General features: G+C 34.2%; 1 protein-coding gene and 2 long non-coding RNA genes across 4 annotated transcripts; 1 reads left to right on the top strand and 2 right to left on the bottom strand.

Moving 5' to 3' along the window:
* The first annotated feature begins 58 nt into the window (after positions 1 to 58).
* On the top strand, positions 59 to 2,181 carry PGS1 (Phosphatidylglycerophosphate synthase 1). Of its 2 annotated transcripts, XM_069059428.1 has the most exons (3): positions 59 to 181; positions 445 to 1,278; positions 1,424 to 2,181. In XM_069059428.1, exons 2-3 carry the CDS (start codon positions 450 to 452, stop codon positions 2,035 to 2,037), a joined length of 1,443 nt encoding a protein of 480 aa, XP_068915529.1. In that variant the 5' UTR covers positions 59 to 181; positions 445 to 449; the 3' UTR covers positions 2,038 to 2,181. The 2 variants fall into 2 exon arrangements, with proteins under 2 accessions (XP_068915529.1, XP_068915528.1); XM_069059427.1 differs by lacking the exon at positions 59 to 181 and having other exon boundaries at positions 188 to 1,278.
* Positions 2,182 to 6,404: 4,223 nt separating this feature from the next.
* On the bottom strand, positions 6,405 to 7,907 carry LOC138139081 (uncharacterized). Its single transcript, XR_011162204.1, has 4 exons — positions 7,802 to 7,907; positions 7,144 to 7,201; positions 6,968 to 7,084; positions 6,405 to 6,913 (listed from the first exon to the last, which is right to left on the bottom strand). It is a non-coding gene; the product is annotated as an uncharacterized lncRNA (long non-coding RNA).
* A 3,495-nt stretch (positions 7,908 to 11,402) lies between these two features.
* On the bottom strand, positions 11,403 to 15,320 carry LOC138139433 (uncharacterized). Its single transcript, XR_011162294.1, has 4 exons — positions 12,218 to 15,320; positions 11,944 to 12,001; positions 11,774 to 11,890; positions 11,403 to 11,717 (listed from the first exon to the last, which is right to left on the bottom strand). It is a non-coding gene; the product is annotated as an uncharacterized lncRNA (long non-coding RNA).
* Between the last annotated feature and the right edge of the window lie 2,046 nt (positions 15,321 to 17,366).

A 17,366-nucleotide genomic window follows, 5' to 3' on the forward strand; every position in this document is an offset into this window, starting at 1 on the left:
CTCCTTAATCATCTAACCTATATAACTCAATGTCATCATAAATATCCATGTAAACAAACTGAACCCGTGAACTGATCCAAAATGGACGATGCAGTACCACCGAGTAAACGTTGTAAGTTGTGACAGTTCCATGTATAATGAAAATAATTGTTCCAAGTTAAATAAACCATTAAAGCCCAAGGTAAGACCTAATAATTAGGCCATCGGTCATTATTTCACTGTCTATATCTGATAAGACTGTAACATTTTTATAATTACTGATATTGCTGTACATAACCTCATTTTTTGCTTCATCAAAGTTTCGCAATACACAACTTACCGCTTCAATTGTGCTAGAATTTTAACGACGTACTAACATGGTTTGCCAAAAGCGATTAGGTTTGGCGAATGCCAAAACCCCTCGAATTAACAGAAATTTCGTACATAACCTCACTTCATTTTTAGTTAAAATGCTTCGACGTGTGTTCAATAGTCTCGTAGAGACAACGTTTCAAGCACAAGCAGAAAGTGTGATTTACCCCAACCCGTTTACCAAACCTGAGACGATACCATTCGGGTGGCTGTCGACCGTCGCACCGTGTTTTCCAGTCAATTCTAACAACATCTCGATACTGTCAGAGCCCCAACAGTTTTACAATGTGATTAAAGAAGGCTGTGCCGGCGCGAAAAGACGCATATTTCTAGTCAGTCTTTATCTAGGAACCGGGGACTTGGAAAAAAACCTAGTTAAAACGTTGCTCAACAATGAGTATTTTAAAGGGGGCGAATTGAGGGTCAACGTCTTGATAGACTACATGAGGGGCAGCAGATTCGAATACAACTCGAGAAATGTGTTGCAGCCGTTGTTACGTGCCTCCAGTGATAATTGTCAGGTCTCTTTGTACCACACCCCTGTTTTGAGGGGCGTCATGAAGAAAATTACCCCAAATCGATGGAACGAATTGTGTGGGCTGCAGCACATGAAATTGTACGTTTTCGACGACACTCTCGTCATCAGTGGGGCCAACTTGTCAAACGATTATTTTACAAATCGGCAAGATCGATATTTTGTGATAAAAGACAAAAGATTGTGTGATTTTTATTGTGGGCTAGCCAGAAGAGTTCAGAAATTTAGTTTGAAAATGGATGAAAACAATAACGTCGGATTATGCGAAGATTGGGAACAGTTGCCCTACGAAGGGAGCAAGAACGGTTTTATCGAGAGGGCGGGAGATATTGTAGAGGATTATCTACTTGAAACCAAAGACGAGAGGAATATACACAAAGAAGAAGGCTTTGGTATGTTCATTGATGAGTCATTCCAGCGTGTACAGAGTGTCAAAATAATTATTTTAGAATGAGAATAATTCAGCTGTTTGGTATCGCTGGAATGACTTACCTTAAGTACATAGGTCAATTGTTTTACTTAAACCACTTATTACAGACACCTGGATCTACCCTCTGGTCCAGATGGGGCAACTGGGAATCCACCAAGACTCTCAAGCCACTGACAGGATTTTAGCAGAGGCCCCCAAAAACTCCACTCTATGCGTCGCCACTGGCTACTTCAACCTCACCAACCAATACATGAGCACCCTCATAAACCAGACGGAAGCTTCTTGCAAAATTTTGATGGCCCACCCCGAAGCCAACGGCTTCCTAGGAGCGAAAGGACCTGCCGGCGGCATTCCCTTCGCTTATTCCCTGATCGCCAGGAAGTTTCAAAAAGAATTCGAGAAGTCGCGACAAGGAAGTAGAATCAGCTTGATGGAGTACTTGAGGGACGCGTGGACGTACCACGGGAAGGGCTTGTGGTACTACCCTTCAAACGGCGATCACCCATGTTTGACGCTGATTGGATCGCCGAATTTCGGAGAGCGATCTGTGAAAAGAGATCTAGAAACGCAATTGGCTATCGTCAGCGAAAATCCAGAGTTTCGAAAACGGTTGCATGAAGAGTGTAAAAAATTGTATGGATTTGGAAAGCCGGCGGAGACCGAAAGGGGAGTCCCCAAGTGGGTGTATGCGTTTGTTTTTTTGTTTAGGAACTATTTTTGAAAAGTGTTAAGTTGTAAAGTGTGACGTTTTTAAAGGGGGGTAAACTGTTAAGCAATTGTTGATTTTGAAAAGTATTATGGTTGATATAATTTATTGCGATTTGACAATTATTTATTTGTTTATTAAATATTCTTTAATCAGAAAGAGATTTTATTTGTTGTAAAACCACGGCGTTTTATGGATATTTACAACACTGTGGTATACGCTTAATTGCGTGGGATCGAATCACACGCAATATGAAAAATGAAAATTTCAAGAATTAATTGAACAGGGTGCGTACCGACACGCGAACCGAGCCTGTAATGTAAGCGTTCGTCAATTTGAACGGGGCTGTATTAAATTATTATACCATTACTCTAATTTATTATTTCTCTGTTCGCAGCCGAATAGATGAAGGCTCGCGGCGTGTTCGTTGCACCAATTTTTCGATGAGCATTACATTACATTATTACAGGCTCGGTTCGCGTAGTCTGTACGTACCTTGATCGAGTATTATTAGTTGGAACGTACCCTCTACCTATTCTGGTATACAGGGTGTAATCAAAATAGCCGGAAATATATTAAGCCGTAAACCACCAAGGCCCGGTTTCACCAACGCTAATATGTACAGTCGATGGACAAATGAAACTGGGACAAAAATGACAATCACATAAGTCAAAATTTACAAATGTGCATCGTTTAATTACGGCTTTATCACAAATAGGTTAACTTTGGCATGACATATTATATAGACACTGACAAATATATTGACAATTCAATGGTCTGATTTACACAGATTAAATTTTAAGTGTCCCAGTTTTATTTGTCCACCGACCGTACCTGTTCACGTTGGGAAGAACAGCTGTGGTGCAAATGACTGACCTGTTACTTTGACAACTCATGAAAGTTAATGCCAAATGTGTGCGATTTGCACCACTAATGTTTAATCCACCGTGAAAAGATATTAGTTAAAGGTTAAAATGCTTGGTTGATTTAGTTACCTATTGTTATAATCTGTAGTTAAATTTAACTGACGTTGGTGAAACCGGCCCCAAGAAATTCAAAATTCACTCTATTCCGGCCCGTGGTCGACGCTAACGAAGAGCAAATGAAAATTAAATGGTAAAAAATTCACAACGAAAACGATTACCACGCAAGAAATTTGACACTCACACTGAATTGTACCTACCGAAAAGACGTACGAACTACGAATACAAAACACTTTATCTTTTAGCGTACCTTATTCACAATAAATGCTGAAAATGTTGTCCTTGATGCGTGATACGATTACAACCGTAGATTACAACCCTGTCTGGAAACTGTTCCCGGTACAGTAGTTGCGCTTGAACTTGGACTGCGTTGCCACCCGCCGTATCGACGCGAGCACCATATCCGTTACTTCCACGTTTATAAAATTCGGCATTTTAAACGATTTAATAACAAATACACGATTATTAATACACTGCTACACTGCACTGTTTGTCGACCTGCAACTGATAACTGACCAAAGACCAACGCAAACCCAACCTCCAACAAAAAGATCCTTTTTTGTCATACACGAGTGTATGAAGCGTGTAAAACGCAAGAGTTTGCTTTTTCTTTACTATACATTTTTTGAATTCTATTATGAAACAAAGACCGTGGCATGTCCACACTTTATTGTCTAAATTGCCATGCCATTTGTTCATGTATTCTTACTTTTTCCAAAAAATGCATATTTTTCCATTGATGCGGGAGCACCTACGTGTTTAAATATTTCCGTGTATCTTGATTACAGGCTGTCTGTCAATTTTTTGTACTTACCACAATGTCAGGAAAATTATCGTAACTCAGCAGGAACACAAGTTAAAATAAATTATTTTTCAAGTTATCAAATCGAGTTAACCGTATTCTTTCTGTCTTGTTGCTCCATCCTTCGTGATACACGTGATCACGTTGGAGATGAATTAGGTCGGGATGAGTTTATTAGAAGCAAAAGTTTAGGGGGTCGTATGGATATATAAAAAAAGGTTGACCAGGCCCCTTTTTCAAAAAAGTTTTCAGCTGCGGCGCAATTTGTGTTCGCACTACTCGCTTATGATTTTTAACAAAGATACTCTCTTTCTACAAAAAATTCTGGTCAGCCTACATGAGTGAAAAAAGACACTATGAGAATCGTTTTCAATGCAATTTTATGATTCGACTATTTCAGTGCATGTATTTACACAACGTCTGAGTGAAATAATGACTTTTTTTGATGTCTTTTTTTCCACTATTGCCATAAACAGATGTTTCACTCACTAAAAATAAGGGATTATAGAACATTTTTAACGGTCGTTTAATGGTTATTTGTTTATCAACATCTTAAAGTTTTGTTTTCTATCAAAAATGTGAAGACAACCATATAAGGATATGTATTTAATGCCCAGTACACATTCAAATTTTTCTGAAATCGTGAATGTTAATAATTTAACGTTAAAATAAATAATGCACACAAAGGCAAAAAAGAATAATCAATTGGTAAATACCTAGTTAAAAATTAGCACAAAGTAACCCCTATACTAATTTTGCAATGGCGACTTCGTGTTACTCTTCGACCTACATATTTCTTTTGCTTTAGTGACGATTTCAAAAAAGATTTTCTTTTTTTTTACAATCTAGGTTTATACCAAGTGTTTTAATTTACGTAACATTCATCTACTTTAATTGATATAAATTTATTTGATACTTATTATTAGGGGACCTCATACATATTGCAAATGTGAGGTACTGCACTGCCAATTGCCAATATTTTGTAAGTGCATAAAGAGATGTTTTACTCACTAAAAGTCGTGAAATATTGTACTTTTTTAAAGGTCGTTTACAGTTACATATTTATGTAACGCGCTTAGTAAATTCATCTTTACGGGCGCTCTGGTTTTTGTGGGACGAGTGACGAAGGAACCAGCCAGTAAGCCCAGTGAAGATTAATTGCGAAGCGGGTTGCATACAAACTTTTATTTCCACCTTCAGCCTTTAAACGTCGTTTTTTAATTGTTATTTATATTTATAAAAAGATGATACATATTTGGAATGAAAGGCGGTAGGACAATTATACCTACGTCGTCATGGTGTTGAGATAAACAAAAAATACTGTTAGAAGTTTTGTGAAAATTGTTGCAAAAAGAAAGAAAAGAAAGAATGGCTTTAATGCCCGATGGAGACTTTGAACGCGATTTTCTTGAAGTGCAAGAAAATAACCACGGAATTACCGACGCTGCAAGTGCGGTTCTCTACTGATTCGATCCCAAGAGCAGTATGAAAATGACTTTCGAAAACGGATCAAAATGCATCATCAACGTATGTAATTGCAACAATTGATAGTTAAATTTGTCTGTGTTTATAATAAACATTTTCAAAAATCATTTACATAATTAGTTTTGATTAATTATTTTTTGATGAACATCGCAAAATATTACAGGTCTCTTCTACGAGCCTGTAACACAGACCAATAAGCTTTCGACCAGTGCAACAATAATTACGGGGTGCCATATGAAAAAAAATGTGTTTTTGACATTTTTAGTTCGTTATGTTTAAAAAAATCGCAGTAGGCATATGCGACTGAGCAGGAGTAAACACTCAGCAGATGCGGCAAACATTCAGAAATCAAACAGCGTCAATCATTTTAATTTATGTGCAACGATTTGGAAGGTACGAATTTTCGAAGGGACCCCTGCAATTCGAAATTCTAGAAAAAAAAAAGCGCCACTGATCAAAAACGATGACAGATAAGTAAAAACGACCTGTATAAATTTGATTCATAATTTAGCATAGAAATCAAAAATAAAATCAAACTGGGTAGTTTCCGTTTAAAAAACATTAGGTATTTTAAAATGAGAGACAACACTGGCGGCTAGTGTCATTTTTAATGTAGTGCACAGCAAGGACAAAACTGCTCTGTTGGGGTACTGTTTTCTCAGTTTGGTTGTAGGTCGTAAAATTTTATTGCATATTATGAGCGATTAACGGGGACAATGATTGGGAAGCGGCGCGTGCCATTTGCCGTAGAATGCAAATATACAAAATATATAATACAACCCTGCTTAAAATATTATGTGCTATAATAATGGTAAACTATACCACCAGTAATGTTTTTGACATCAATGTCAAAAATTCCAATGTGGGGTTAGAAGTATATAGGTAAAACCTGTTTTACAGCTAATGTTGGTTGAATGACAACGACTGATGAAATTCCGTGGCCGTGACTGTACGTTGAGATGAAAGAAAACGTCGATATATCGAATTATGGGAAGTTACAGTTATTTAAAGCGCCAAAGTAAGGGATACGAAGCAAAACAGTCAAAAATTCTATCTCAGGATGATGTTTAATATTTATTCCAGTAAATAATTAATAACTGTTTATTTTATGGCTATAAAGAAATGGTTGTTATAAAGAAGAGAGATACTTTTCTTTACCAGTTGTAATAAGGAAATGTAGTCCATTTCCATTGAGTGTTCGAAAAAACATATATTCCTGTATTCAAATGAGTTACAAATTTCAATTTGTATAAACGGATCGTCATCCATGCTCCACCCATTCTAGTGGAGCTTAATTTTCCTTGTTTCACTACTTTCTGTAAAGATTTTTTTTTCGTGAGCAAAATAAATAAACACAAATGCCTTTGTTTTGATAATATTGGACGGTATAAGGTACAATCTAACAATCCAGTGTATCTATACTCGTACATTATACAATTAATTTTTAAAATTTTAAATCAGTAACAGAGGCTTGTACACGTATTGTTGTTGTTTTTATTACAGAAATCTTCGCTGCACGTGTAGCAGTCTCCATCCATTACGTTAATAACATAATCGCAGAGAGACTTCATAGATTTTTCTTCGTCACAATTTTTAATAAACAAGTCGTATTCGTCATTGTCTGTAAAGAAATCGATTCAAGAAAAATGTAACATGTAAATCGAAGCTGTATTACATGCGTAAGCGCTGAAACAAAGTAGCCCCGAATCTTCGTCGCAACTTGTCTCTTTAAATTTACTTTCGTCGTTGCAATCAGAATGGAAGCATTCGTAGCATTTTAGTCCGGCAGCCACTAAATTAGCACTTTGTTAGTAACAAGAATAGTAAAATACGAGAATTGAAACGACTTACCCCAAAATGCGACCCCCGATAACAAAATTAAACTGAAGCTGATCTGCATCGTTTTTCTCTAAAAATTAAGGAGAAAATGACAACGTTTTTCTTGCCTAATTTGTTCCAGCCATTGTGGTGTATGCCAGTTAGGTGGAGTCATCAATGGAAATGTTTAATGACAAGTGAACGATAAATTTTTATTTGTACCTCCACTGTTGTTGTTTTTTTTTTTTTTTTTCGAGCTTACCCCATTTTATTTTAGTAAATAAGTGAATAAGTGAGTGAATGAGTAAGTAGCTCCTTTTAAAATATAACATTTTTGTGATATTTCAGTTGTGTAATATTATTGAATAACTGAAACAAACATTATTTTTCTAGAGTTCTAGTTTTGAGTTAAATAAGTAAAGCAACAGCGATGCATTCATTTGTTTACACAAAATTTTGCAAGAAAATGTTGGAGTTGTTTTAAATAAACCTTACACAACCCTTTTTTGCAACAAACATACAAACATATTTTCTCAGCAGATGTAGCTTCCCCACAATAGAACTTCACAACGCAGTAAACTTGAAAAGTAAACGAAATTTTACTTGAAATAAAGAATCGCGGTCTCAACATGATAATAGATCAACAGCCTTTATGATGACTGATGTGAATAATACTTTGATGTTAACTCACCGGTTAACTCCTTATGGTTAAAAGGTGCTAGTCTTCTTCAAGAATTATAGGTTTCGAATTTTATTTTCATTTTATACTTTATGGTTATCGGTTCGATCGTCATGAAGTTCCAATATTAAAGTAGGTACTTAATGATAAACTGCACTAGTTGGCGCAAATTATCAAAATGATGGAAAATGCATTGTTCGGTGCCATTAACATTTTTAAAGAAATAATTGGCAAATATAATTTGGAAAGTCTTTAAATTTAAAATTCAAAATCATTTTATCACCGGAAATACCTCCACCTAGAAAAACTGAAAATCTACAATTCTGCTTGCAACGACGAAAGTAAATTTAAATTAAAAATACATGGTGTCCCAGAGTTGCGAAAAAGCTCCATAACTTGTTTGTTATTAAAGATATCAACTTTTACTTTTTTCTAGATGATAGCTACGCTTCTACTGCACATTCGGGAAATATCGCGGTATACAGTATGTCCCCGGATTGAGTTTACAAGAGGGAAAAAAAAAATTTTTGATTTTACGCAAAAACTTCAGAGGAATAACATTTTTTGCTTCATCAGAAACTCCCATTTCTATTATTAAAAAGTCTTTTTCAACACAGAGGAAGACTTAACATTAAAATCAAAGAAAATGCAGAAAAAATATTTTCCTTTTCTTTTGAAAAAATCAAATGATAATCTATCTATGTGTATATAAACTAGGCAAAAATGAATAGGGAATTTTTCAATTTTTGATTTTTTTGTTAATACAGTTTAAAATGTATAACGAAATGTGTTAGAAATAAATAAATGTACACATTAAATGTAATGTTTCAAGTACTTGTAACATTTTAAATTTATCTAGTGTTTAAGAATACGTGGGAGGATTGGGGCAATTATTTTGCTTTCTAAGAAAAAATGTGGAATTCCCTATTCATTTTTGCCTAGTTTATATAAAACTGAATGTCTGTTTATATAATTTGTATGCAAATCTACAGTTTTACTCCGATCTTGATGAAATTTTGTACACTTGATCTTCAAAACAAGAAGAAAATTACTGTCTACTTTAATTTTACAAAAACCAACCCCTACTACCATTTTTAAGCCTGTTAAGCACAAAAAAAGTTTTTTCGAGTTGGAAATCGCGTTTGCATGATATGTTCAGATGTCATAGTTACATTTGGTTGTTTATAAAAGTTGCAATGTCGCAAAATGTGTTTGAATGATTGTGTTTTACCGGAAGATGTCTTAAATGAAGCAGAACAAGCTTCAAATCGTAGAGGGCTTCAAATAGCTTAATACCGGAAAAATCAAAAGGCAGGTATCTGAAATCAAACGAGACAATCAAACAATAGGAGGATTTACTTAAGGTTACAACTGAAAATAAAAGTGTTATGTTGGCGTATTTTCATGAATTGGTAAGTGATCATAGTGTTAGTTTCTTATCGTATTGATCTTTTTATTTATATAGTCGAAGAAAAACGTAGTCTACAGTAAAGTTTTAATTATTCTTCGTAGAAAGACAAACTTCATATTGAAATTACTGCGTTTATCACAATACATGAAAGTAGAAACATAATTTTAAAACATTCTGAAATTTGCGGGCGAAGCCGCGGGTAAAAGCTAGTTGAATATGAAACTATTCTATTAACTATGCACCGTTTTCTGTACATAATTCAACCCTATATCGAAGTCTAGAAGCTTCTGAACACCCATTCGTGATACACAACTGTTGGGAAATTTTTCATTAAAATTTGGAATTATGTGACAAAAACCGGTCCAACATTGGATTAAATAAATTCTTTGTTCTAAAGACAACATTTTGAAACAGTAATAAGTTGTCTGTCAAAAAAACCAGGCCAATTGTAATAAAATTTATAACATAAAAATTAATTCAAAGTCCAAATTTTAACAAAAAATGTTAATTTAAGAATGCTGTGTATCAATACTGGGATTTTAATAACAGAAATGGAGGTTTCAAATGAAGCAAAAAATGTTATTCCTCTCAAGTTTTTCCGTAAAATCCAAAATAATTTTTTCCTCTTGTAAACTCAATCCGGGGACATACTGTATATACAGTGTGTCTCAATATTATAAAAACACTAAAGCCTAACACATGATTAGACAGCACTTAAAGAAAAACTATGATAATTTAAATATGTTTTACATATTTAAATAATAACATTTAGTGGTACTACCTATGTACATTCTAAAATAATCTTTTTTGAAATGGTCATGAAAGTATTGTTATTGTTGATAAATTATTTACGTAATTACCTATACATATACAGGCTGTCCCACATAAGACTTTCAGGTCTTATAGCTCTATTACTTATGGACCGATTTTTGTGAAATTCGGAAGATAGGTATTCTAATGAGTGAAGAATAAATGACTGGTAATAAAATGTCCGATTAATAAAAAATGTAATTTTAAAAATTTTTCTTTTATTTGAATCTACACAAAACTAATGTCCGATTGTTACTCGTTAGAAAACATGTATCTACACAAAAAATGTAATCAAATTAATAGTTTCTACTTCAAGAAAACATCAATTATTTTGTTAAAAACGCGCTAAAATGTTCGAGATATTCAAGTCAAGTCGCTTTGAAACAACTGAACAATTCTGCGAAAAATTAAATAAATCGACACGGTTTTTCCCTCTTTTTCTTATACATAGTAAGACTACCTTTAGGGGACGAATTTTTGCGGAAGTCATTGTTTATTGTTGTTCTACCGTTTAATATGAATCTTAAATTATTTAATTCACAAATAAGAGGAGTTAAAATGGCGTTTTTAAGACTGGATGTAAAGAGCGACCAAATTAATTTGTAATCGAGTCATTCATGGATTTGAATGCGTATGTATTTTCGATTGATATGCCCAGATCTAACCTGTGTTTTGAGCTGTGTTTTTTGTTCAAGAAACGACATACGATTTCGGATTCATGGATAACTCGATTACAAATTAATATGATCGCTCGATACTTGAGTAACGCGAGATTAATCTCCACCCTTTAAATTATCTATCTGTTAAATTTCAAAAAAATCGGTCCATAAATAATAGAGATATGAGACCTAAAAGTCTTAGATGGGACATTCTGTATATGTATATGTTTTTAATTTTTTGTAGCCAATTTAGGGCGTGTTCGGTAAGTAGACATTCTTCCACAATGTGTTGGATTGTTTCTTGACTATTGACTATTTTTCCATAAGAAAGTGGTCAACGTGGGTTGCCTAATTGTGGTGTACATTATTTTTTTAACGTTAAATTATGTTAACATTTCATGATTTCCCGGAACTAAAGTTATTTTTAATATTCATGTGGTTATCTCCACATTCGTGATAAAAAACAAAACTTTAGTGTCTTCGTACACAAATAATTATTCAATTAGGTACTTTTGAAAAAACTATACCTACTAAATTACACTATTTTTTGTGGCTAAAACATCTGTTTTTGATAATAGCAAGATAGCGTTAAAAAGTCATCATTTCATTCAGAAAGACTTGTCAAGCTCTCAAATTTGGACGATGGGGAAGGTTTTTCATTTTTTTTATACCACATACCATACTGAGTAGGTACATTCAATATGGGCTTTTGAAATAAAAACAATTTTTTACACGTTTAATTTCATTTATTTAAATCTGATACGTATAATTTGTCATATTTATTTCAATTTAACATTATAACCCGCCTCCTTGCTACCTCACCCCAACCCCCACTTTAACAGCAGATGGTACCAAACGTGCTGTGACGAACAAGAACTTGTCATGGGCATTTACTGTTGCCATTCATTATTGTTTCTGTATTCATTACACAAATCTTCAGTGCAGAAATAGCAAACTCCATTCAATTTGTGAACAAAGCGGTCGCAAATATCTTTTGCTGTGTGTTTATGCGCACAACCTTTAGCAGCCGTTCTGTCACGGTCATCGTCTGCAAAAAAAAAATCGATTCAAGAAAAATTCTACATTAATTCGAAGCCTTGTTACTTGTGTAAGCGCTGAAACAAACTTGGTCCGAATCGTCGTTACAACGTGTCTTCCTAATTTCTCTTTTGTTGTAGCAGTCAGAATTACGGCATTTGTAGCAATCTCTTTTAGCAGCCACTTAATTTGTATTTGTAACCAACAATAAGAATATGAAAGTTGAAGCGACTTACCCAAAAATGTGGCCACCATTAACAAAATTAAACCAAAACTAATATTCATAGTTTTATTCTAAAAAAAAAGTTTTACCATATTAGGTGGAGGCACAAAAAACAGTTGTAAAGACAAATTAGCTATAAACAAATAAATTTCTAATCAAAATCTTTGTTGTTTATTTTTTGCAGCCCAATCTTGTCTGATTCTAACAATTTTAGTGTAGTTGTGTTCTCGTGGGATAACTCTTTACGGTTAAATTAAAGTAGATGTATATTTCCAGAGTTAACTTACCAGTAAATGTTGCTTATTTAACTTCCTATGGTTTGGGTGTTGGTCTAACTGAAATTATAAGAAAGTGTCATCTTACTTATACTTTTTCATTATCGGTTTCATAAATGTTACTGTACGTCACGTCATCGTTGAGTCATATCCAAGCTTTGTGGTCCTTGTAAATATTCAGGACAAATTCTAAAAATACACTTTTAATTAACAATGCACGCAAAACATTTGACTGCTGTGTTGTTGTTGTTGTTGTTGTTGTTGTTTTGGAAAATTTTAAGTCCGCTGTTTCATTTCGAAAAGAACTAAAACTGTGAATACTATTAATGATAAAAAAATAGTTACATTATTACATATTATCAGTATCACTGTAATCGAAACCTGTGGTACTAGTAAAACATACATTCGACATGCGTTAATTGTTATTTTTTGTTATATGCCAGGAGGGGTGCATCTAGAGAAAAAATAGCTAAAGTTGTAATAACTTGAAAAAGTTGTAATCCTCGAAATATACAAATGAAATATTTTGTTTGCTTCCTTAAATAATGTATCGTATTTTTTAACAGCTGCCGTAAAATTCCCTTTTTGAACAAATTAAAATTAACTACTGCACTATCGAGTCTTGTGATTTTTTTTTTTTCATTGGATGGTCGATATCTACCTACACATAAATAAATAATAAATTAAGTGGTTTCGTTTTTGATATACTTACTTTAAGAAAGTACATAGTTTAAAAATGCATTAGGTACTAGCTCCGCCTTTTTTGGTACTATGGCGGACAATAAATTTATAGGCCGGCAAATTTCTGAAGGTTTTCAAGCTGTTTGGCGTTTGCTTCGCCCTTTTCGTAACTTACAGATCATGACGCACTAGCATAACTGATTTGTAGTAGCACTTCTCTCTGGTGGACGCTTCGGTAATTGTTCACTTTAACTACTTCTGGAATTTTCGCGTTTTTTCTGGCTAGACAGCCTCAGGACGTCCTCCTACATCGTTTCCCACCAGTCAAACCTTGTGCAAATGAAAATTTTCCTTACCCTTTAGTTATACTAAGACTTGGCGTGACCTTGACGCGACCTTGAAACACAACAAGAGAGAAAAAAAAGGCATTTGCACAAGGTTTGAATGGTGGGACACGATCTAGGAGGACGCCCTGAGGCTGTCTATCCAGAAAAAACGCGAAAATTCCAGAAGTAGTTAAACAACAATGTGAACAATTACCGACGCTTCTTTTCCCAATTTTAAGTTTAATTATCGCTGTCACGATGACAAGAATGACAAAAATCGGAAATGGGGTTAGTTGAACATATTGCCAGCTTCACATTTTGATGTCAAGCCAATGACAGGCCGGCCTAAATTTATTGTCCGCCATAGTAACTTCCACACTGGTAGGTGGAACCAAATCGTTCAAACAGTTCGTCTGTAGAGAACTCCATTCAGGCAAAATTCATACTAACCGGTGAACTCCTTACGGTTTTTAATAAAACTAGATGAATGTGATCTAAATTAAGATATCTGTCATATTGGATAATATTTATTTTTACTCTCTAATCTAAACAGTTAGTTTGTACACCGTGATCAACAATGACTGAGTCCGTTGGCAATGAAACAATTGAAAAGTACTGGTGTTTTTTGTCTCGTAATTGGCACTGACGTGATTTTTTAACTTGAGACGACATTGAAAACACTTTCGGTTATGTCAGTTATACCTATTTATGTTTTTACAAAAATGAATCGTTCATGGTAAATTTCAAATTTGCCAAATTTCATTGTTACCAACAGATTCAGTCATTCTTGATCACACCGTACCTATTTATTTACACTATCACAGTTTTTGTTGCAATCTTATAAAATAGATAATTCTAGCATTAAATCAACAATGAATGTAGCTTATTTTTAACTCTTTATGTTTTGATTGTTGGTCTAACTGAAAATGGATAGTTAATTTATAGTCATCTAATTAATGCTTGTTCATTATAGGTTCTATAAATGTTAAAAAAGTACGTACGCTTTTGGAAGGTCTTATCTTATTTTAAGCAACTCTTATAACGGTAGGTAAATCTTGACTTAAAAATCAAGCTTTCAAAAAAGGAAGAACATAACTCTATGTATTTAGAAGAGCAGAAGAGCTTAGGGACATTTTTTTAACACTGAACATAGTCCATGCTTATGCTTATACAGGCTTATTCTAAATGATTGTAGTCGAAGCAGGTCATGTTATGAAATTTTTGCCGCTTTCATGTGAACTGGCAATTTTTGTCGCTGTCACTGTCATTTTTTAGGTGAAAAGTGCGGTGATCAGGATTTTATTTATTATTTTTCAATTAACGATTGAATCCAAAAATATTGAGTTGTTTGTAACCAATTCTAAAAATATTGAGTTGTTTTGCACCCAATTTAACTCCTGCGTGTGAACGATGTGAGAATGTGAGCGACAACCATAAATTTTACATTCAGTTTTTGCGCCTACTTGGACTACAATCATTTAGAATAACCCAGTATGGTAGCGTTTTTAAATTCATCAACTTTTTGCGGTGAATTTCAACATTGGTGGACTGTCAATCATAAGTTTTTTTTGTGTTGAACATTTATGTTGTGCAAAAATGTGATGAATAGGGAAACGGATTTGGTGGAAAACTGATGACTGTGTTGACGTCATGACACCTGAAGTGTAAACATAACCTAAACATTTTTTCATTATTATTATATGAATAAATATGTGCGACATTAGTCTTCTTGGGACCATAATATTGGTAAAACGGATTACAATGCCTTTGGAAGATTCATCAGATGATGATTTATTAACTTCCTCTGATGAAGAAATTATTTTAAACAGAAGAAAGACTCATGAAAAAATTAGAGGATACGTGAATAATGTTGCACTTTTCCAGTTTTTCCCTCGCTTTGCTTTGACATTGACAGTTTGACTTCGACAAACTATTTTGACATTTCCCCCACTATTCGTCCACCAAACAACCAACTCCCATTGTAGATGGGAAAGGTGAATTTTGGTTGAGCCCAACATGAAATTTTTGGTGAATAAAGAAACGTGTTTTCTTAAGCTCAACATAAATCTAACAGTAATATAACAACGTTCCACCGATTGATCCATCGATGAATTTAAAAACGCTCTCTATATTTCCTACGCTCAGCGCATTGAGAGTTGGTATGCAACCAATTATACACGAACCTGTCAAAAATGGACGAAATTTTTCCCGATTGAAGGAATTGGTCTATCATTGTATTGGAAATGCGTTGGAAATGCCATGCACATTTATTTTTCACTTTAGTATAATTGGATGATAATTCCAAGGATACGAAATACGTAAACATGTCCATAACAACCGGGCCGTAATAAGAAAAAAGTTGATTTCAAAAGTGAATATTTAGTCCATAGCGATGTATGAATGTATTTTCCAGAATAAACACAAAATTAGAAAATAATTTTACTGCGAACCTTACCAGTTCTTGAAAGTATGCCAACAGTACAGTCGCACTTACAGTCAAAAGAAAATTTGACAATTAAAAGTAAACAATGGGCCGTATGATTTCCCTTTCATCAAAGTTAAAGAACATCGTTAACTTGTTTTGTCTAGGTCTAGCATAGTGCTTGGCATATACTCTCACTTTGTCTAATCAATTATTTAACTAATGAAAGGCTTAATGAATGGGAAATCATACGGCCCATTCTGTTTTTGTTTCATAGGCTACCAGATATTGTATTTATGTAGGTAAAGCGTAGACAAAGATGACAATTCTTTGTCTTATTGTAAAGAACACGACGTGAAAAATAAAATCTTGTATGTACCACGGCGTCACCGAATGATTATGCCCATTGAAGCCCTCGAGCTGAATTTCATCGTTTTGCGGGCGTAATCATCCTTGTAACGCCCTTGGTGCATAATAGTTATTTTCATATGAGTAGCGCTGTCAGATCACTTTTCAGGTATGAGGCCGAGGCGTCAGCCAAGTGCTGCAAAACAGGTCGAATACCTGAAAAATGACAGCGCACGAATATTGCATAACATTTTTCGCGTTCGTTCTCGGAAGTTCAAAAATCCGAACTTCGTCTCGATTTTTCAAATTCTTTGTCGATTCTGTTATAATGCACTTATATCCTTAACCTTATATCCCAATATACTATACAAGTGATTTACGAGGAATAATGAGCTCGACGGAATAGAAAATGCAACCCGCAATTCATCAGGAGAAAAACCCGGACCGGGCTCATTATTCCTCGTAAATCACCCTGTATTATTATTATTAAACATAGAGGGCCGTATGATTTCCCATTCGTTAAGCCTTTCATTAGCTAAATAATTGATTAGACAAAGTGAGAGTATATGCCAAGTACTATGTTAGACAGAGACAAAGCAATTTAACGACGTTCTTTAACTTTAACTCTGTGACTTTAACGAAAGGGAAATCATACGGCCCAGTATGTAATTCCTATACATCCACAATAATAAAATTTCTATTTTGCAAAACTATAACTGAAGTTTTTACATTCTAAAAATATACAGTGCATTTTTTTTAACTGTTGCCATAGGGAATTGCATGGTAAAACTTATACCCCCTGTTAACTTTTGTTCTGATGAAAATATTCAAACCAATTTTGGAACAAGGTTTGAAGATTTTTTAAACTATCGGACAGAATACAATTCAATATCCTAAACTGTCGAAAAAGTTGTGAATTTCAATTTTGAAGAGTAAAATTAGTAAAATAAAACTGCTTGTCGTTGTTCAAACAATATGCATTACGTAGTCTTATTAATGATCTATTACAAAAATAAAAATTAGCACCAAACCTGCAGTGGATAAAAAGTTAACAGAGGATATTATTTTTACCATGCAATTATGTAATTACCTATGGCAACAGTAAAAAAACGCATAAGAAGTCAACCAGAAACTGTGGAGAAATTAAGGGCAAGAATAACTGAAGCTTGGAATTCCATTACAGTGCGACATTTACAAAACACGCGAAGAAATTTTCAAGATCGCTTCGGACATTGTCCAGCAGTCGAAGGAAAACACTGAACAATTCCTTTGACAATTTCTGTTAATTTGTTGAGTTACTTGTGCGTTAACGTTTTTACATTCTGTTTTTTTTTAACAAATAAATGTTTAGATGATCTGCCATCCAAAAGCTAATTTAATCATA

Source organism: Tenebrio molitor, chromosome 9 (genome assembly GCF_963966145.1).
Source record: "Tenebrio molitor chromosome 9, icTenMoli1.1, whole genome shotgun sequence".
In the NCBI taxonomy this organism is placed as follows: Eukaryota; Metazoa; Arthropoda; class Insecta; order Coleoptera; family Tenebrionidae; genus Tenebrio; species Tenebrio molitor.

Excerpts from the sequence above, each read along its gene's own strand:
- PGS1 (XM_069059427.1), top strand. The coding sequence starts at position 357 with ATGGTTTGCCAAAAGCGATTAGGTTTGGCGAATGCCAAAACCCCTCGA. Across the intron at positions 1,279-1,423 it reads ACACAAAGAAGAAGGCTTTG|ACACCTGGATCTACCCTCTG; the intron begins GTATGTTCATTG and ends CACTTATTACAG.